General features: G+C 41.9%; 1 protein-coding gene across 1 annotated transcript; it reads right to left on the reverse strand.

Moving 5' to 3' along the window:
- Window positions 1-9,188: 9,188 nt before the first annotated feature.
- On the reverse strand, window positions 9,189-20,545 carry LOC147889931 (linoleate 13S-lipoxygenase 3-1, chloroplastic-like). Its single transcript, XM_087390564.1, has 8 exons — window positions 19,965-20,545; window positions 19,366-19,887; window positions 18,929-19,258; window positions 18,657-18,742; window positions 18,452-18,559; window positions 10,429-10,733; window positions 10,069-10,335; window positions 9,189-9,967 (listed from the first exon to the last, which is right to left on the reverse strand). The coding sequence occupies exons 1-8, from the start codon at window positions 20,323-20,325 to the stop codon at window positions 9,208-9,210; spliced, it is 2,739 nt and encodes a 912-aa protein (XP_087246690.1). The 5' UTR covers window positions 20,326-20,545; the 3' UTR covers window positions 9,189-9,207.
- Window positions 20,546-22,769: the final 2,224 nt, after the last annotated feature.

The raw sequence follows: 22,769 nt of genomic DNA on the forward strand, positions 1-22,769 counted from the left end.
GGTAGAGTAGATGATGCTGGGGGATAAGGCCGTCCTTGGTTCCTTGGCCTAAAAGTCCACTTGCCATCCTCTCATTGTCTTTTGGCATTCTCACATCTTCCAATCCATTTCTTAATTTCTCCACACTTGTTCAAACCAAAGGTTTTAAATTTGTATTACAAGGACATGCTCGTCTTTCTTTGCTTCCTCTTACCTTGTGCAATCCCTCCCTCCACCCTTGGATCATCTCTATTGTCCCAAATTTGAGGCATGGATAGATTCGATCACTAAAAACTCAATATCATAAAATGTTGACTCCTCTTACACAAGCCATCCTTCCTCCATACTACCCTTTGGTCTTGCTGTTTGCCTTGCACACCCTTTCAACACCTTCATGAATATTTCTTTTAAAAAACATTAATTTATTGCATAGTCCCTATGTAAGCAACTTCATCCACTAGGTGCACGATTAAATGCAATTGGATATTCATAACACTTGTTTGGAATGACTTCTCAGTTGAGCATATAGCTTCAATGGCTTGGATCCTCATTGATTCACATGAATATTTTTTAATTTCCTTCGAAGGAGTCCTCTACATGGAGAACATTATACTCACATAACTTTGACATCATACCTCACAAAAGACTTAGTTTATTGATGGCAATTTTGACATCTTCAATTACACAACCTCGTAATGCAATTGGGAGCACATATAGTTGCACATGAACACTATCGTCAATATCAATAATTATGAGTCAAACATAAATTAAAATGCAAGAAGAAGCTTGAAATAAAATATTCGAACCATTTCTTCTCTATGGGTAAAGACACCCTTGACCGAATCCATATACCTGTTGTTTCATATTGGCAATAACTCTTTTTGCATATTTATCCTCTAATTTGGTAAGCCATGGGGCCTTCGGTAATATCTCCTTGCCATGTTTTCTCCATTTTTTGTTGTTGGCTGCAAGCTTCTCGTGAGGAGGGTCATCCTTGAATTATAGTCATAGTGAGTTGTCTAATTATTGCATTTTGGCATCGAAAGTTATAAGGATCTAATGTGTGGTCCCTCTTCAAAATTCAATGAACTTAAGGTCATTTACAAAAACATATGACCAAAACATTATGACTTTATATATGCACTCAAACTAAAAAGATGATGGTGAAAAGATATAGGTGAATCAATCATGAAACAACCACTAAATTTTTGTCATCATAAACAACCATGCATTATATAAGTACAAAAGAAACACATATACTTGATCCAAAAGTACCCTAAACATTGTGAAAACGTTGAAATAGGGATCCCCATAATAGCATCAATGGAAATATCAAAAAACCTATTGTAAAATATGCTCGCTTCAAAATAAACATCAATAAAACATTATTATAAGATTTGTAAACATCAAGATTTTTCTCAATGCTTTAGGGTTTTAAATCCAATTTGTAACATTTGGATGAAAATTTTTACTCACATTAAGGCCTCTACAAAGCATCATACCCATTGGATACATACATATATGGTAGATGCCCACCCATGTATATTTTTGTAACACATGCATGATGCATAAAAAGCAAGGAAATATGTATACCCAACCATGCAAATGATATTTGACCCAACATAAAACTTTAAGAGCACATGCATCTTACACAACTTAGGTTCTCTGTGAAGTATCGATACCCATTGAACATATACACATATGGGAGAAGCACATTGATGCATATTTTTGACAAATGCATGATGCATGATAAAAAGCATGGAAATACCCATGTTTTACCAAGGAAATTATATCTGATGCACATTTTGTAATACATCCACGATGTATGATTATAAAACATGGAAATAGACATGTTTTACCATGCAAATGATATCTGACCCACATAAGACATTACGAGCACATGGATCTTACTCACACTAATGCCTATGCAAAGTATCATACCCATCTGATATTAACACACACATATCGTAGAAGCACACCGATGCTCTTAAGCACTTACATGATAAAAATTAAGAAAGTATGCATGGTTTGTCGTGCAAATGTTTGAACCACATTATAATTTGCAAGTGCATGTATCTTACATTAAGGGATTGGACACACATTAAAAACAAGGAAATGTGCATGCCCAACCATGCAAATAATATCAGAACCACATCAAGCTCTAAATGCACATGGATACTACTCGCATTAAGGCCTATATAAAGTATCATACCCATTGCACACATACATATATTATAGAAGCACACTTAAGGCTTCAAAAAAGATGACGTAAGGCTTTGTAGGTCTGAATGGAACCATACATAGGATGGATTTTTGAACTATCTTCTAAATCCTTCCCAAGTTGTGTTCCATTTGGACCAATGTATCCCAACTTGTCCTTGATGCATCTTAAATTTTTGCCCAGGTAAGGTGCTGAATAAAAAAATGTCACCTGTTAAAATGCTAGGCTTTATATGTCTAATTGGGACCAAACCTGGTAGGATGAATTTTTTGAATATCTTATATATTCTTTCCAAGTTTTGTTTCATGAGGATCATTGTAGCCCAACTGCCCTTGGGCCTTGATGCATCCCAATTTTGTGCTCACGCAAGGTACGGATTTAAAAAACGATACCATTATCAAAATATGATAATTTCTAATACTAAATTGGAAAAAACCTTGGTTGGATGATTTTTTTCTCTATCTTGTAAATCCTTACCAAGTTTTGTCTCATTTGTAGTGTAGCCCAACTTGCCCTTGATGCATCCCACTTTAGTACCTAAGTGGGGTATGGATTAGAGAATGATGCCATCATTAAAATGTGAGGATTTGTATGTCTAAATGGAACCAAAGTTGGTAATATGATTGAGTTCAATATCTTGTAAAACCTTACCAAGTTTATGATGCACTATAATCTAGTGCCTAGATGAGGTATGGATTGAAAAATGACTCCATCTATTGAAATGTAAGGCTCTATACGTATAAATGAGACTAAACTTGGTAGGATTCTTGATTGCAAAATCCTCTAGATTCTTTTCCATTTGGCATTGATGCGCCCCAATTTTAGTGCTGAGGTGAGGTAGATTAAAAATACGAAATCTATTAAAATGTGTGGCTTTATAAGCAGGACCAAACTTGGTAGGGTTCTTGGTTTCACTTTCTTCTACATCCTTACCAAGTTTTGTTCCATTGGGTGAATGTAGCCCAACATGTGAACGATGCACCCCAACTTGGTGCCTAGGTAGGGCACAAATTTAAAAATGATATCTATTAAAATGTACGTCTTTGCAAATCAATTTTTTGGGGTAATTTACCAAAGGTAGACATGCCCTTGAGTCCCACCAAGTACCGAATTCCAATTTATAAATGCAAATGGACATACAAGTTTATTTTAACATTGATAAAAATGTCAGTCACAACATTGAAATAAACATTGAAAAATAGCATACATCGCGTTGAAATAAGCATCAAAAGTCTAGCCCAAAACTCTTTCAATGCTTGTTTAGACATTCTTTGGGGCAAGCTTCTGACATTTAATGGAAGCAAAGCTAGGTCCTACTGTTTCACCTGTCACTTTCAACCTACAACTTTCACCATTTGCACACCTCCTTCCTTCCCCATAACCTCAAGCTCTCAACACACTTGCTCCCACATATTGTTTTGGTATTTCATCTTGCAAGGCTATACAAAGAGACAAAGATAAAAAGAAAGACATATGTTTGCCTTTAGCTACTTTCAAATGCCCCTTTAGCCCCTTGCATACGCATGATATACATACAAAAAAAGGGTGGATTAGGGCTTCAATATGCCTAATCCACCCTACAATTTCCCCCCCAAAAACCAAAGCATCAATATAACCATCAAACAAGCTAAGTGTGACAGTGTCCATGAAAACATCCATAAAAGCATCAAAATTATAGGCACATCCACATAGCAACATTAACTTCCATGACTATGTCGATGTTATATCGACACTTTTAGTAGTGTTGCTAACCTCATTCTTTGACATTTAAGTTATCACAATGCACTTAGGAGTTGAGATTGACCATTGTGGTTGTGTGCAGTGTGATAGGTATATTGCTTGGACTATTATCCAAAGTTGATGACAAATAGTATGATTTCGAAGAGAGAGCTAGAATAGAGGTGGTCTTAGGTGCACTTAGGGATGAGATTGAGCCTTGTGGTTTTGTGCACTGTGATAGGTATATTTGTTGGAGTATTATCCAAGGTGATGAATAGTATGGTTTGATAGAGACCTATATGGTTATAAAAGAAAATTTAATACAAGAAGTTAAGTTTTATTGTGATCATTATCTTTTATCATGCTCCAAATGGATATAGCTCCAAAACTTTGGGATTTAAGTTAAGATGAATGGATTATAGGTCACAAATTTTGCCTCATAGATGATATCCCTCAATGATGTTTTTTGTGAAAAAGCCGACAAATCTATAATGCCCATACAAACACTAAGCAACCATGTTCAAACTGTTAGAATTTAAAAAAAAGATCAAACAAAAGATGCGTGTAGAGCTTGGAGATGAGTAGACCAATTAAGTGCTTGGCTAGAGCATTTAGACAAGCCAATCATGAGTTGATATTGGTAATCTTTAGAGGTTGCAAATATCAAGCGACTTGCTTCTCTCCCATACCATGCATCAAACTTGTGTAAAGGTAGGGACTAAAGAGGGGCTTTTTTGAGCTTAAAAGTCAAGAAAGTATGCACATTTGTTGCATAATAGTCTTAGATTTGTAACCATCTATATCTCCTCATGATAAGCAATTCACCTGATGCATGTAGGGAAGAGGATGGTGGGCATCTACATCTCTTTGTCATAAGAAGTTGACACCATTCTTTTAGGAAAAAGAAGAGAATCAAATTGTTCCTTTTTTCTAGATCACATGAAAGTGTTTTTAAAACTTTTCTATTGTTGATTCTTATCAAAATTTTGAATGTGTATAAGGTGTGTATAACTATGGACTATACTTCAATTATTGAGTCTTCTAGACATTGGAAAGGAGTAAGATGCCTCTTGACTTTCTTTTAGCACCTGCAAAAGACCTCCAACTCCTATTCTTATTTGTTGGCACTGCCTCCTTAAAGGGAGGGGAGTTAGATTCTTCTTTTGTGAATATCCACAAGTAATTAAAAAACAATGTTGCTTAGGTGACTTTTTATGTAAAACTAAATGAAAGCATAAGCTCTAAATAAGACTAAAAGGTGCTCTCATATCTATGCTTTCCAATATACTAGGAGGAAAAGCACATGACCTTTTGTACAACAATCTCAACTCATCACATTTGCCAGCACCCACAAGGAGCTATTCCATTGGCTATAATAAAGTCAATGCCTAGTTGAGCTAGTATTTTAATTGAATCCCCTACGAGGATAGCATTCTAGCTAATGGGCTATCCTTTGGTTATTTGAAGAACTTCCACACCCTTCTTATGAGGGAGCATGCACCGCCAAAGGATATGTATGGTCTTTACCTATCTTTTAAAGGGGGCATTTTGAATGATATGTTTTCTCTTTTTGGCTGGGGTTAGCCTTTTGGGAAATTCACACGTGGACAACAAATGCACAATGTTTGCATACCATGGTGGAATGGAGTCCACTGCAAAAAAGCAATTATCCTTTGTTCACTGTCATGCCAAAGAGGCCCGCATCCGGCAATTCATCCTCAACCCCTATTCGTGCTTCACCCGAAGAGATCCGTAAAAAATGATCTGCAAGTTGGTGCAATCGGCCTGCCCTCACTACAATGTCAAAGTTGAATTCTTGAAAAAGAAGTATCCTCCTGCTTAATCTACCCCAATGTGTCCTTGGAATTTCTTGCATCTCCAATTTCCTTTTCCCTTCCTTTTGCTTTTGGTGTTTGTCCAAATGGTGTTGTCGAAGACAACCCAAAGCAATGTAGACATATTTTTGTGCTAGATCCTTGAATATCTTTCTTCCAAGTCTAGTGATTACCAGAATGCTTCCATCTTTGGTTCAAAAGTTTGTAGAGATGACCCATTACCAAGAGGGGCATTTGCTAGTTGCCTTTTCAAGATTTTTGCAATCTACTATGTCATACAGAAAGGTGAGAAGTTGATTATGTGATAGTAGTCTAGGCAACATTTGTTCAAAGAGCTCCCATTAATTACATAAATTTGGTTTTTCTTTTAAAGATTCACAAGTGATGTGCAAGTGATCATGACTTAACTATGATAAAATGCCGTCGATGTTGATGCTAATTTTTAACACTTCTTATTTTGAAAATGTAAAACATTAAAATAATTTTTGAGTTTGACAGGCATCAATGTTTTAGCAGCATAAGCATCAGCATAAATGTTCAATAAATGTCCAAATAAACCTTTCACAACATAAGGAAAAGCGTCAATAAAAGCATTGATATAGGGTCTAGAATTGATAAACATCATTTTCAATGATCAATTATGGCTTATGTGTATTCTATGTGCATGGGTCATTTGGAGATCAAATTCACCGTTTAGTTCAAATAAGCATCAGATGATTCTCTATCATAAGTAGCCAAGTTCCGTGCATCTTGTGAATTTGAATGCAGATCTCCCAAGTCATAGTCATCTAAGAAATTCCTAGATGAGCTCAAAGTATTGTGAAAGCAAGAGATCAAGGAGGCTCAAAGCACACTGAATAAGACATGAGAGGGAGATAGCAAATGTATACTATTACAATCAATACAACATAGGCTTCTTATATAGAGAGAGCCCTTTGAATAGTCAACATCTGTGGGATCCTCTAATCCACATCTCTCCTTTTGGATGTCCTCGATCCACATCCTCACATCATGTAGTCCACATCCTAGGGTGGCTACTTTAATACATTCTCATACCATACCTTAGCCTCTAATATGTGCTCATGGCACCATATCGCAACACCTCCCCTTGGTGCCATGATCCATTGGCTACTACAAGGTGGTTAGATGTGAGTTACAAATCCATCACCTCCCCTTAGTGCATACATTGCTACTTAAGGTGGTAGAGTGTGGGCATTACAACATCAAATCCTCCCCTCGGTGCTTACATGGCTACTCTTAAGTGGTCAGGTTTGATTTACAAACGTGTGGGCTAAAGGTGGCAAGGATGTTGCTTCTCAATACATGTTATTCTTGTCATTCTGCTCATGGCTTGATGATGACTCCACGTAGTTCACCTGCTGGGTCTTCAATCTACAATCTTCTTCCTTGTGTCCCAGCTTCTTGCAATGGTGACACTTTGGCTTGTTCTTCAGTCTGCAGTCACTTTGATAGTGACCCTTCCTTCCGCAATGGTAACACTTCGTTGATATTTTACTAAACAATACTTGTTCTTCATCATTGATGATGCGTATTGATGTAGATGTCGATGCCTTCAACTCTCTTTCTTTTTCAAGAAAAGAGGATACACATTCCTTAAACTTTGGATCTAGGAGATTCTTCATAGTGGTTGTCAGTGCGCTATACTCTGCGGGCATGCTTTTAAGGATAATTGCAAGTGCATCTTTTTCCCCTACTTTTGCATTTATGCCTTCTAGTTGGGTCATAATGCTTTTGATTTTGTTGACAAATTGTACCATCGATTCATTAAAGCTCATGTGCAAACCATAGAATTCAATCTTAAGATGAATTTCTTGGTTTTTGGCTTTTGCACCAAACACTATGTTCAAATCATCCCATGCATCTTTGGCATGATCCTTGGATTCTATATGATAAATTATGTTTGGACTCAAGTGCAAACCAATGAGTGATAGTGTTGCTTCGTCTTTTTCCTTCCAGGCATCATTTTGTGCAGTGGGGTATGTCTTCTTTTATAGACTTCCAAAGCTTTTGATGCATCAAGAGATACCTCATTTGTATAGATCAGGTGTGAAATCCTTCCCCAATGAACTTCTCAACAGTTGGGGTGCATATTGCCATTGCAAAGGTCTTACCAGTTGAAGATACTTTCAAATCTGGCAGTGTCTAATTGCTAACAATGATTCTAACTTGATAGGCGCGTAGAGTTTAAAAAGACGATCACTTTTTGTTTTTGGAGCGTGTGCAAATTCTTTCCGGATTGAAAGTTACGACTGGCCGAAGTTTTTATGAAGAGGAGGCCTTTGATGATGTGGCAAAGGAATTAACATGCTACATGTAGAGTGTGCTTGTGAAGAGACTGTGTGCTTAGTTGGATGAGGTGGCAATGTTAGCTAACCACATAACTTAACCATGGCTATTGTGGTTAACTTGACCAGAGTTAAGTCTTATACGTGGCAGAACTTTGACCACACTGCCTAACTAACCAAACCCAAGCTTGGACACCCGAATCAAACCTTCCTGGAACCTTCGAAGACAATAAGGCCTGTATAGAGGCCTGTATAGAGGCGATCAGATTGCAATGGCGCATCGACACAACGGCAGGCTGTGGAGGGGTCTGCTGGACGGTGACACGGTGGGGAGTTACTTCCAAGGTCGGAGCTCGTGCTGTATGCAAAGCCGGTTGGAAGCAAATGAGGCTGTAGCGGCGTCGTGGCCACCCACAATTTGATCATTGTTATCCGTTGAAGGAGGCGCAGTCCATTGGAGTAGTCTCATTGAAGTCAACCTACATCCAACCTCGAGACTTACCCATTATAGACCCAACACCTGATCTTGGTTAGTGACAAAATACTAATGCTAAATCAAGCATGGTAAGGGAGTGAAAATGAGTCTACAACAAGGATTTGTGCATACATGTGTGCATATGTACATGAGAAAGAGAATGGGGGGAGAGGGAGAGTTGTTAGTGTGTGTGTGTATGCATGTGAGGAAGACACTCAAGGGGGAGAGAGAGAGAGAGAGAGAGAGAGAGAGAGAGAGAGAATATATGTGATAAGTGTGAGAGGTGCTCAAGTTAAAATATTCATGCATATGGAGAGAGGTTTTAGTGTGTGTGTGTTTTTTTAACGCATAGGGGAGACAATCAAAGGAAGAGAGAGAGATAGGGAGATAGCATGTGTGTGTGTGTGTGTGTGTGTGTGTGTGGGGAGGGGGGGAGGGGAGGAAATAGAATGCTTTGCAGCTCGATTGACATCACATGGCCGCTCATCTAGTGAATCGTTGAGTTAACTGAGCATAGAGCCTTGCCCGCAAAGGAAAACTTGAAATTTTATTTATTGAAATTAAAGGCATTTTAAGATCCTTGCCCGCAAAGGAAAACTTGAAATTTTATTTATTGAAATTAAAGGCATTTTAAGATCAGCCTAGCTCTCACCCGTCCTATGTTTGTGCTTATTAAATGGAGATGCTATTTGGAACTCCACGAGCTGTGACTCCTGGGCCGGATGTTGGTCTGAGGAGCTCGTACGACAGCACACCAGCTCCGTTTCTATTTTTCAGATTGATGTCGGCATTCCTTCTGTCAATAACACGCTCAATCTCCTCGATTCTCTTTGCAAAATTCGACGCAGCTATCATGGCTCTGGCATCAGCTGTCCACTTGGTTTGAAGCCTCTGCCCCAAATACTCTTCGTCCGGTGCATGAGTGGAGAGAGAATCCAAAACAGACATCACAACGGTCGACTGCAATCGGTTCGAGATTGTAGAGAGGAAGAATTTCTGAGGCTCCTGCAAGAACTGCTGGTATTCGTTGCTCTTCTCATCGCGTTCTGGGATCAGTCGCCTCGTCATGCATGGATGATTAGGCACATACCCACCGTAAGTATATTGCCCAAAATTCACAGCAGCATGGTGCGCCGATGTTACCCATATCATCGTACTCAGAACTCCTGCTAAATCCTCTTTCGTCTTCAGTTCGGGCCACCATGGCTCGTCCTTCTTATCCGCATGACCTTGCGTCCTGATATCTTCCCACCACTCATGAAGTTCCTGATCTTTAGCCAGAGCTTCAGGCTCGTTGTAATACAAAGACAGGTACTCATCCACCCAACCTCGTATTGCATCCCAGATCAGCACGCCGTCTGCTGCGTATGGATAGTCTTCGATCAACAGCTTCAAACCTCCTGGGCTGTCTGAATCCTCCACCGCCATCCCCCTGCACATTTTCGACTTACTGGTTGAGTGCTTTGAGCGGTTCTGATGCGTCTTTCACGATTTTACTTTTATTTACACACGAAGTACTTAAAACAAATAGACCTTTTGATCAAGTCTGCTGGCAAGCTCTCCATATCAAACCGCCACATTGATTTGTAAGCAGCAGAACTTATCTCCATGGAATACGGACCAGGTGCAAAGCAGGTCTCAATCACACCACCTGCATTGATTAGGGCTTGCCTAGCTAATGCGTTGATTTCCAGAGTGTAACGTAGGTGTGGGTGAAGCAGCTTTGAAATTGGGTGCATGACGCTTAACCGCCGATGTGTAGCGATAATATATGGCTCTACTGCAGCATGAGTTCGGAGCCTGAAAACATAAGATTCGTGTTCTTTAGTTTCAATTGGAAACGTGAGCATAGACTGGCTAATTCTCAACCAAGCTTTCTGTTCATTAACATACCAGTGGTTAACAAGTTGATGAAAGCCAGCATTATTGCAAGACGCGTGGGCCTTCGCCAGCTGCCAGAGCCAGTGAGTCGTTGCACATTGTCCAGGAGTGAACACCCTTTGGCGCCCAACTGACCCAGGGAATGGAGGTGGCAGGCTCAACTCGATGGCAACAGGACTAAGAGTCCCATTTGTGTTCAGGTAAAAGATTGAGCGGCTTGCATACATCTTACGGTCTTCCAAAGCATTGATTTTGTTGATGAAAGGCATGAATGCATCGTGATAGTCGACGATAAATAATTTCTTCTCTTTAATAGCCTGTACCAATCCGTTTTGCCAAGTCAGGGGATCAAGTCAGACCGTTCGTTTGTGTCTCAGTCATAGCCATAGATTGATCCTCAAACATCGGAGAGTATCTCTGAAGATTTCAAAGCTTGGGCGCCCCAATCATAAAATCAGCGTATCCCCTACTAGCATAAACACACACTACTAATCAAAGCATAGTGCATGTCCATTCCCGCTCTATACAACATGCAACAAAGTATGTTCCTTAATCGAAGGGGGTATTTTAAATATGGGACTTAAGGGCCATTTATGGAGGGGTTAAGAAAATACTTATATAATATGATTATGGTATGTACATATGCGGGGGACTTCTAAATTCATATTGAGATGTATACATGCGCAAGAGAGGTAAAGAATTATGGGGGGAGATGTAAAATTTTGAAGTGTTTTAAGGGTTTTTAGAGTGTGACTGCCCTTGGTTCCCTTCCAAACACCATTTGGTTCCCTTGTCAAATCTACCGAAATATTTGAAGAATGTGGTGTTCATTCTAACTCTTCGCCATATCAATGGTATTCCTATTCCCAATGTTAGTCTCAACTCTCGTGGTTCGAGTAGACATAAGAACCTAAACAGAGGAGAGAAATAACTAAAGAAAAACATCCTTCAGATCCCTTTCTAAAAATGTCTACCGTAATATTTGAAGAATGTGGTGTTCATTCTAACTCTTCGCCATATCAATGGTATTCCTATTCCCAATGTCAGTCTCAACTCTCGTGGTTCGAGTAGACATAAGAACCTAAACAGAGGAGAGAAATAACTAAAGAAAAACATCCTTCGGATCCCTTTCTAAAAATGTGTAATGTACTAGTGCCAATTTAAAGAAGAGTTGGGAAGAGATCTCTTAATTTCTAAAGCCGATTTGTTTGGATGTTCCAGTTAACATTTCAGGATTCAAATAAAAAGGAATTATACAAATTAGATCACCAGGAGTCATCTTAGACTTTAGCATTTCCATTTCTACTCCCAAATAGAACAACTTGGGTATAAAGTTGCAACGAGCATTTTAGCATTGATTATTACAGCACAAATTTATATTCAAGCATGCAATTGGATTGCCTAGAGTGGGTGTTGAATTTACATTGATTTTGTTTTGAGAGCCGACTTTTGTGTAGGCAATTACATCCACCATACACCTAATGGAGAACTCTCTCTCTCTCCACCTTAGGTATTCGGTGCCATCTCGTGTGGACTCCCATCACTATCAAGGAGTGGAGAAGATACCAAGGCCTTGATGGACCCAGTCATGCGGGACTTGCCTCGAGCCCCAAGGCCCTCAGCCAATCACGATAAAACTCCATTAACGAGCGAGAGCTCGAGTCAAAAGAGCTGCCTTACCCACATTAGTTGTTGGCTCCACGGTTCTCTATCAGTAGTAGGGACCAAATCCCACCCAAGGTAGCCCTTCCTGGAGTGTTGGGTCTAGCAGTAGTAGTATTGGTCACACATTGGCCACTAAATTAGTGTGCTAGCCATCTAGGAGTGGAGTTGTAGTGTGGGCCTTTCCTTCTCTAGACCCATGTCTAGAAGGAAAGAGATTTGCGTGAAGCCCATTGATTGGTGGGAGACATATGGCTACTCTACTCCTGAGTGAAGACGCTAGCTCTCAGGATTTTATCTTAGATGAGAGTTGAGACGTTTCTTTGGCATTTCAAATTTGGTAAACCGTAAATGATGCTCCTTGAATATTGATTTGTAATTGCCAATTGGGATTTAATACCAAAAAGAATGCACATGTGAAAGGAATTGGAGTTCCTATTCCTTGATCCATACGAAAATAAAGAACCACCTAAGCACAAGACAGCTCAAGCGCTTAGTATAGTGCCATGCAAACTTAATGCTTTAGAAAGCTTAAAAACTTGGTAGGTCGAGTGCATGTAATAGTAAAAACTTGAGTTTTTTGTAACATGCTCTATGATTTTGACTCTTAACATATCTAGAGACTAGGAATCACAGTATCGAACACATGCTTCTAAGCTTTGTAGTAAGTGTAACCTACAAGCATCGACATAACCTTGCTGCCCACTCATGCTACAATAGATATATGCACAACTGCATAGAGAGCTTGAGACCATAGATAGATGGGTCACTCGGCGGAGGGGGGGAGGATCTAAGGGACGCTGAGGTGGATGGGATGAATGTTAGTAGCGGGGGGGGGAGGAACGCCTCTCCTTTTCCCAGGTCCAAACCCCTCAAAAGGCTCCACCCAAGAGGTCTGTGACTCCTGCTGTTGTCTCAATGATGGCGGGGTCTGTCCTCCCATGCCTGATGCTCGCTCGGGTGAGGTTGGGGTTGGCCGGACCTGCGCTGCAAGGGAAAGCTCTAGCCACATCTTCCTGCATCAAAGACATTGTCTTGGGAGGCCTGAGACCTCAACCCTCTGATGAAACACAACCCCCACTATCCAATGTCTCAAAAAACACCTCCTCAGGCAAGGACTCTAGGTACTCTACGATCACTTGGGCCGCAACATCTGCAAAAATTGAGGTTGCGGTAGGCAGGACTCAAGCACCTACACTGCAAAGGTGGGCTCTAGCCAGGTGTCCCATCTACCTGCATCAAGACATCATCTTGGGAGGCTTGAGACCTCAACTCTTTGACGAAACATCCTCCCATCGAATGTTTCAACAAGGATCTCCTCGAGTAAGGACTCTGGGTACTCTAACAATCGATGGAGGCATGGAACCCCATCATGTGCAAGAACTAAGGTGGTTGTAGGCGGGACTCAAGCATAATACTAAAGCAACCTCCGATGGAAGACAAGATGGAACGATACTCATACGGTGGGCTGAGGAAAATAGGACTCTGCTCCACGAGGGCTTGGGTAGCATCAAGAAACTCAGCTAGAGAAGAAAGACCATCTCCCATAGACGGTCACCCTCTACAACCAAGCTTGCCTTGTGGTAGGTAGGAGGCCAACAATAGGGCCCACCAGTGCTCTGTCTTGATGGCAATCTTCACGTGTTGTTTGTCCTTCGTGGAAAGTGAAATCTGTCAGTCAAGGGAGCTGCCAGGTCACCACCAAGATTGCATTCGCCCGTACCAAAAACAAAAGTTGTGCCTGCTAGCAAGAAGGAGGCGGCGGAGGAAAAGGAGGAGCAGCAGCCCCAAAAAGGCCCAAACAAGGGAACTAGAGGAGGGAAAAGCTGCTTTGCTTTGGTCCACCAAAGGCTGGCAGCCAGCCAAGCCGGTGCGCAACCAACAAGGCCAAGAAGAAGCCCCCACAGCTGGTGACGCAGCAGGAGCGAGGAGAACTGCTCCTTGAGCAGTGATAGCCAAAGAGGGGGGGGGCAAAACCCCATGACCAGGTGCAGCAGCAAAACCTGCCAAAGCTGCCTGAAAACAGCCGTGGAGCTGTACGGCAAAAGGGGGCAGGGGAAAGCACGACTATGCACGGGAGGAGATCGCGGGGATAGGCAGGGAAGAGTTGGAGTTGGGGGGGGGGGGGGGGGGGTTGCAGCAGGGAGAGCCAGTCGGATACCAGTAACAACCTTTAATAAATACCAATGATAAATATGAGATCTAGGAGGAGGCTATGAGTTCTGAGTGTAGATCAAGTGAATTTATTGTCCCTCCTGGCTAAATACAATATTTTTGAAAGATACCATCATGTACATTATTTTATGGTCTGATTCGCATAGAATTTCACCAAACTTCCTAGTGGGATTGCCACTTGTGTTTGCTCCGCATAGGTCATGCCCTGAATTGGTGAAGACGGATTGGTACTCTGACGACGATGAAGCCGTGCTCTGGCTAGATTGCCTTGGCGCAGGAGACGAGACTGGGGGAGGCTGGTTGTTAAGATTCGCGTGTCTTGCATATAAGGCACATTCGGCAGGTACCTTCCTATCTCTCAAATACAAAAAGCCCTAAGTTTTGACTTTGTCTTTGACGTCGCAATCTTGTAGACAACCGGCGCCATACTGCACCAAGACGCTAATCTGGACCTGCAAGACTATTCAGAATCAGTCATACTCATACAGCCTTCTTGGCCTGCCTCTATCTCAATTTTTGGGCCTGGCTTCTGGCATCTACCGTACTGGCCTGGCATCATCTTGATTTTTAGCTGTACAGATGACTCTGAGGTGCTGCTGTTAATGTTACCTGTACTTGCCATACAGACTTGCACCTGCCGTACAACAGTACAAACCTGCCGTACAGCCAATCTGTAAAAGGGTGCTGCTGCATTGCGGGTAGCTGACAGCTCAGGTTTGGCTTCTCCTGAGTCCTCCTTCATTGCCTTCCAAGTTCCTCCTGCAAACTTTCTTGGAAGTTGGACCTTGGTTGAAGTTGGTTCTTCTTGCTGCTTGGAATGTGCAGTCTGTTCTGTATACACTTCTGTAAGTTCTGTTTCTGGAATTTCCAATGACTAAGGTTATGTAGCATGGCTGTAGCATGGCAGCTGCCATGCTACATAACCCTGATTCTTGTCACTTAAAATATCTATTGAATTTTATTCATGCACATGCCACATGGACAGGTCATAGGACACAGTAGCAGAGAATCACAGCATAGCAGCAGTAGAGAATTATAGCATAGCAGAGTCTAGAATCTGCGGCTGTGAGATTCACAGGTCACAGCAGCAGAGAAGAGAATCATAATTACAGCATAGAAAAGTCTAGATCTGCAGTTCAAACTGAGATTCACCATGCGTAAACATTGAGTCCACTTTGGGGGATCCATTTTGGCTCGAAGACACATCTTATTCACCACGTGTCTAGCCTCGGTGGTAGGGGAATTGGTGCACATCCTTCTGTTCCTGCTGAGATTGCACAGCAAGTTATAAGTGAGAATGCAAAACACTGTGGTGGTTGTTGCCTTGCAAGAGGAGGATTTGTTGGGATCTTACACTATCAACCTTGATGATGCTATCGATATCGATTCCAGTGTTATTGCTGGTTCCTCTCATGCAGGGAAGAGGGCTAGGCAAGAGAGCACTGTTTTTGCTACAGCTCACCATCACCCACTGCCATGCCTGCTTTGAAAAAGAAGCAGGAGATTTTATCAGGTACATTGTCGAGACAGTCTTGACAGAAAGAGCTGCAGCATGTGGCAAATATTGGAATTGGGAGGGCTGTGCTTGAATGCAATTTTACTTTCGGACCTACAGATACATGGACACGCGTGACCGATGCTTCAATGTGGATATCTGTCTCTAGAGGATAAGATAGCCAAATTTAACAGTCTTGATCCTATCGAGGAGTGGTGGAGGAAATTTGGTTGCAGCATTCTCTTTTATGGATGGAGTCATGTTAGGAGGAGGACCATCAGTAATACGTTGGTATCGTCATCCCCTGGTACCTAATTTTTGAAAGCTGTTAATATTTAGACAACGCGAGTAATTGTGGTCCAGGTCGCTACAGACAACGCAAGTAATTGTGGAGGCAGAGTAACCTTCCATTGTATGGAGTCCTTTGCTTCACATCGGTTGACTCCCTTGGATTGCTAGTGTGATGAGTCTTCTAGTACCATTGCAGCCTTCTTTAAGAAGTAGCCAAAGGCCTTGGCCATATTCAGGGAACACATCAACTTGGAAATTGTCCCACCATCGAAGACATGCCTTGCATACATGCACATTGTTTTGGGGCAGTTAGTGGTGGACCACTCATTTTGGAGTGACATGCAGGCCATAGTGAAACCTCTCCATCCTTTATTGTTTTTTTGCAAGTGGCAGATATGGAGGGGAGTACTCTCGGACTGGTCCATCATTTCATGGAACAGTTGCGTGTTTCGCTTATTACATGCGACTCCGTCGCACCTGAGAGGTAAGTACTAAGCATAATTTGTAATATGTAGGTTGGTCTCTAGTGGATATGAGATGGCGATTCATATGTAGGCCCATCCATGGGATTGCAATACTTTTACATCCACTGTTTAAGTCGACTGATTTGTTAGTGCTGCCCCGCTAGGGGCAGGCTATAGCAACGGGCCACAGCCAGGTGACATTTGTCATGCACGAAGACTGAAGTCTACAATCTCCAGCACCTCCTGCCCCACCTAGACGTTAAATTATGCTCTGCTACCCTGATAACAAGGCAATCCTTCCCAGCTTGAGTTGCCCTCCTTACCCTGCCCATTTCCTATACCTCATCCACTAATGAATGATGCTTCAAATAGAGTGCATCCAAAAAAGATAAGGATATCAGCTAGAGTTGAACTTTGGGCTAACGGTGGTCCTTTTAAAAAAAGAAACCTTGTTCTAAGTCTTAGATAAAGGGCTTGCCTGCACCGCTAGGGGCAGGCTATAGCAACGGGCCACAGCCAGGTGACATTTGTCATGCGCGAAGACTGAAGTCTACAATCTCCAGCACCTCCTGCCCCACCTAGACGTTAAATTATGCTCTGCTACCCTGATAACAAGGCAATCCTTCCCAGCTTGAGTTGCCCTCCTTACCCTGCCCATTTCCTATACCTCATCCACTAATGAATGATGCTTCAAATAGAGTGCATCCAAAAAAGATAAGGATATCAGCTATAGCTCATTCAATGATTGAGTTGATCTTTGGGCTAACGGTGGTCCTTTTTAAAAAAGAAACCTTGTTCTAAGTCTTAGATAAAGGGCTTGTTTTTATAAGCAGCACCTAAACTGAAGATTCACTATTTTTTTGTGTAAATGCACATTGGCTACAGTTGAAAATTGCGTCGAAATTATGTTGATTAATTGCATCTACTTTCTCCTATTTAGAATGGCTGATGATGTGAGAGCCTGGCTCTTCATCTTAGTAGCACTGGTTGCTTTGACTTGTCCATTCGTGCCCACTCCACTGCCTCCCAAAAAGCGAAGATGTTAAGTGTCATGAATAATGCAAGTAACATGGGGGTGCACCCGCAAGCTCAAGATCTTAGCTAAGATCTTGATCTTGTAAGTGTTGGAATCCATGGTCAAAGAGAGAAGCAAGAAGCAATCACAAGATGAGGCAATGGATGGAGGCACAAAGTGATGTTATGGATAAGATGTAAAATCAAGTACAGCGTGCCACATGTATAGGCTGGGCTAGCCTTATCTTCCTCACACACATGGATCACACATGATGTCACTGGATGACCTTATGGGTGACGTGACAGGATTTATTCTCTCGGTTGGCATAGGTGGCTCACCTGTTTGGCGGGAACATTTGTGAATTTCACAAACATTTGTTGCAAGCTCCTAACATATCAAATGTTTTGATGATCCAAGTATTTCAATCAAGTTTCTGTGCTGCATACTTTTGCAAGGATGTTTGTTGCAAGCTCCTAACATATCAAATGTTTTGATGATCCAAGTATTTCATTCAAGTTTCTGTGCTGCATACTTTTGCAAGGATGTGATGGTCCTACTCGTACAGGTTGAGATCTGTGTTTAGCACCCGGTAAGTTCCGGGTGTTGAGAACAAGTGATTTCCATTGTTAATAAGACTTGTATGAGAGTACAGTATCACTCGTCTTCATCCATCACTCACTTCAACAAAGTTGCTAAGACTTTTAGGTGCTAAAATTGAGAATTGAAGTTGCTCAGATTTTAAGGTGCTAGAATTGCAACTTCGCATTGCTCTTTCCTTTCATTTTGTCTTTTCTTTCGTGCTTCTCATTCTGACGACCTTTTTTGTATCTGGATGGTTGAGCAAGGAGCATTAGTGGATAGTGGATATAAGTAGGAAAAGCGAAAGAGTACACTCTCAGTCAGGCAGATATGTTGTCAAATTGAAAGCTGTACCTGTTCCACAGTAAGACCGCCTAGTTGTCTTTCAATGTGCTGCACCCTGATAGAGGACTCCCTTTTACCATATATATGTGGATCCAGATTGCTTATGGGAGGAAACGACTGCATCATCAAGTTTGTTCCTCTATCTATCAAATCTTTCCTGCAAAATATCGTCAATAGGATAACCCAATCGAGCGTAGTGTGCAATGAAGCATACCTTTAAGAGCTCAATTTGCAAAGGATTGACTCCTGCCAGTACTTGGCGACCCACTTCATCATCACGTAACCAGGAAAACCGATCCCCTGCCCAGCGTTGGCCAATGTCAGAGGCGTGCATAGTTCCCGTCAACCTTCAAGCCCTCATAACACTGGACGATGAACGTGCAAAATTGACTTTTTCGCCAAGCTGGCGTTTTCACAACTTTGTAGCACCTCGGGAGTTATTTCACTCGAACAAATCAACTAAAATATCAAGACGAGGAAGCATACTCGAGAAAAGTTGCGGTTGAGTGTATTGGAGACTGATTGAATTTTCCAGTTGATTCATAAACTTGGGGACCCAGAGTCTGTTGATGAAATCGACTGGAAGGGCCAACTCTCTCAGCACCATCCCTTCTTTGTATAAGCGATCTATGTCAGTGAAACCGTTGAATTCATGGTTTACTTTCGTGATATTTTTTACCAAGTTTGGGATCAGCTGATGTATGATGACCTTGATAGAACCGGCGGTAAAGGTCTCCTGTTTTATCTCTTCGAATGTCTCATCGCGCGGAACATAATAGTTGGATTCTCTTCCCAGGACGCTTTCGCATGAGTGATCTGAAGATCGCAACAACGTGAGGAAATGAACGCTACTACATTAAGTAATTTGGCTAACAATCGAACGGTGCTCGTTCTCAAGATGACACTTCACGATGAGATTGTACCTGTTTTAGTTGGAGGACGACCTGTGCGGCAGCGTCGAGGGTAAGGAAGGTCTTCCTTTTGACCAAGGCTTGGTCTGGCAAGAGCTTTATCTTTGTCCGGGTTCCCTAGATCATTGTAGATATCGTAGTCGTAGATGCGGTCGTGGTATTTTCGAATCCCTCTCCCGTGGCCTCTCATGGACATCTTGTCGCTCTCTCTGAGGTCTTTCAGCCCCTCGGGAGTGTTCTCTGGCAAGTAGACCTCGTTGCTGAAAAACGCTCGCTTTTCTGGATTATCATTTCGCGAATGCACCCAAGAGTAGCAGGAAAAGTATACTCTGCCCGCAGGCAACCCCTGCAGCGCAATGGTTTCGATGTATAGCTCGTGAGGGTGCCCGTTGAGAACTATGATCGCGCCAGGCATGCCAAAATCTTCCCTGATGACGAATTCAGCTGTGTATTCCACTTTATCTGCCACATATTTGGCCTTTCCTGCCCAGTCTTCGAGCGCAGACTCGTTGCTTCGTTTGCCAAGCTTGGTCCCTGCAGTGTAAGAAACAGCTGGTCAATTCGTGATGCCAAGAGTTAGCTGCCGTGCCAAAATGAGATGAAGCACTTACTGGGATCGATCTGCGTGCTCACAAGCTGCAACAGCACCTTCTGTCCTGCAGCGTCGGAGAAAGTGTCCATATCCTCGAGGAGCTTTTCCCTGTAATCGTGATGATGTTTTCTTCTAATCGTTACTACGGCTGTGACTTTGATGAGATGGGGCTGCGCTCCGCTTGATCCCCCTCCTTGGCCTGGGTCGATCGCCACAGCTCGAATGAGACTCGATGTTCTGGGGGGTTGAGGATGCTCAAGGATAAATTTTTCCCTGACCTTCACAGAGAGGGGCGATGGGGGGAGGAGGAAGGATCGGGGGAGATGAGAGGGAGGATGATCGGAGCGGAAGCGAAAGGTGTATTTCATAGTGTTCAACATCCTGGAGTTGCGCAGATGACAACCAGTGCTTCGTCGATTGCTGCTTACAAGTTTGGTGTTGGGAGGACAAGCTCTACTACGCCTTCCACCTTTCCTGCTGCCGTTGCTACGAGTACTGCTTACAGTTTTGGTGCCGGGACGTCAATGGCTCGCGCTTTGAACGTCTGAGAAACGTTGCCTAAGATCTCGCGTCAAACAACTCCTTCAACATTTCACTGCTAGCGCGGCTGGCGGGCGGGCGGGCGGGCTGGCTGGGTTATTACTATTACTAATATTATTAAGAGCCAGGCACTGATTGAGGGCATCGTGGGGAGTCCTTTACCACGGCCAAAGCTGTGGAACAACTTTAGCTTGTGGGACCCGATTCGCATAAGGTTGGAACAAGTCGTGCTAACACAAAGTCTTATTGAAAATGGTCCAAACCAGCCTTTCTAACAGCCCACCCTACAACTTGGGCCGGTCTCCAAAGACCTCATGTTTTACTGGTTTCTCGATAATTATGCCTACGATTGACACGTTTTGAGACTTTAGGAAGAACAAGAGCGCCTTCGTTCAAACCAAGCGGTTCTTGTTCCCAATGCATGCATATCCCAATGCACGTGCATGTGTGAATGTGAATGTGAATGTACATACTATTAGAGGGAGAGAGAGAGAGAGAGAGAGAGAGAGAGAGCTAATACTAGCTTATCAACTAGGCATGGACTTTATTATCAACTTGGTGGGTGCTAGTTGAGATTGTTGTACAAAAGGTCATGTGCTTTGCCTCCTAGTATATTGGAAAGCATAGATATGAGAGCACCTTCTAGTCTTATTTATTTAGAGCTTATAGTTTCATTTAGTTTTACATAACATGTCACCTAAGCAACGTTGTTTTTTAATTACTCCTGGATATCCACAAAAGGAGAATCTAACTCCCCTCCCTCTAAGGAGGCAATGCCAACAAATAAGAAAAGGAGTGGGTGCTAAAAGAATGTCAAGGGGCATATTATTGCTTTCCAATGTCTAGAAGATTCACAGAATTGAAGTATAGACCATAGTTATACACACCTTATACACATTCAAAATTTTGATAAGAATTGATAATAGAAAAGTATTAAAAACACTTTCATGTGATCTAGAAAAAAGGAACAATTTGATTCTCTTCTTTTTCCTAAAAGAATGGTGTCAACTTCTTATGACAAAGAGATGTAGATGCCCACCATCCTCTTCCCTACATGCATCAGGTGAATTGCTTATCACGAGGAGATATAGATGCTTACAAAGCTAAGACTATTATGCAACAGATGTGCATACTTTCTTGACTTTTAAGCTTAACAAAATCCCTCTTGAGTCCCTACCCTTACACAAGTTTGATGCATGGTATGGGAGAGAAGCAAGTCTCTTGATATTTGCAACCTCTAAAGATTACAAATATGAACTCATGATTCACAATATGGATTTAGGTGGCTCGTCTAAATGCTCTAGCCAAGCAATTTGCTCTTTTTTTTTAAATTTCAACAGTTTGAACATGGTTGCTTAGTGTTTGTATGTGGAGCGATATCCATTTGGAGCATGATAAAAGATAATGATCACAATAAAACTTCTTGTATTAAATATTCTTTTATAACCATATAGGTCTCTATCAAACCATACTATTCATCACCTTGGATAATACTCCAACAAATATACCTATCACAGTGCACACAACCACGAGGCTCAATCTCATCCCTAAATGCGTCTGAAACCACCTCTATTCTAGCTCTCTATTAATTCATACTATTCGTCATCAACTTTGGATAATAGTCCAACCAATACACCTATCACACTGCACACAACCACAATCAACTCCTAAGTGCATTGTGATACCTTGGATATCAAAGAATGAGGTTAGCAACACTACTAAAAGTGTCGATATATCATTGACATAATCATGGAAATTAATGTTGCTATGTGTGGATGTGCCTATAATTTTGACGCTTTTATGGATGTTTTCGTGTGGTCACTGTCACACTTAGCTTGTTTGATCGTTATATTGATGCTTTGGTTTTTGGGGGGGAAATTGTGGGGTGGATTAGGCATACCGAAGCCGTAATCCACCCGTTTTTTGTATGTATATTATGCGTGTGCAAGGGGCTAAAGAGGCATTTGAAAGTAGCCAAAGGCAAACATATGTCTTTCTTTTTGTCTTTGTCTCTTTGTATAGCCTTGCAAGATGGAATACCAGAACAATATGTGGGAACAAGTGTGTTGAGAGCATGAGGTGATGGGGAAGGAAGGAGGTGTGCAAATGGTGAAAGTTGTAGGTTGAAACTGACGGGTGAAACAGTAGGACCTAGCTTTGCTTCCATTAAAGAATGAATATAAATGTCAGAAGCTTGTCCCAAAAAATGTCTGAACAAGCATTGAAAGAGTTTTGGGCTAGACTTTTGATGCTTATTTCAACACGATGTATGCTATTTTTCAAT

This window comes from Dipteris shenzhenensis, chromosome 19, assembly GCF_047967505.1.
Source record: "Dipteris shenzhenensis isolate YYH24624 ecotype China chromosome 19, Dip_SZ_1.0, whole genome shotgun sequence".
Classification (NCBI taxonomy): domain Eukaryota; kingdom Viridiplantae; phylum Streptophyta; class Polypodiopsida; order Gleicheniales; family Dipteridaceae; genus Dipteris; species Dipteris shenzhenensis.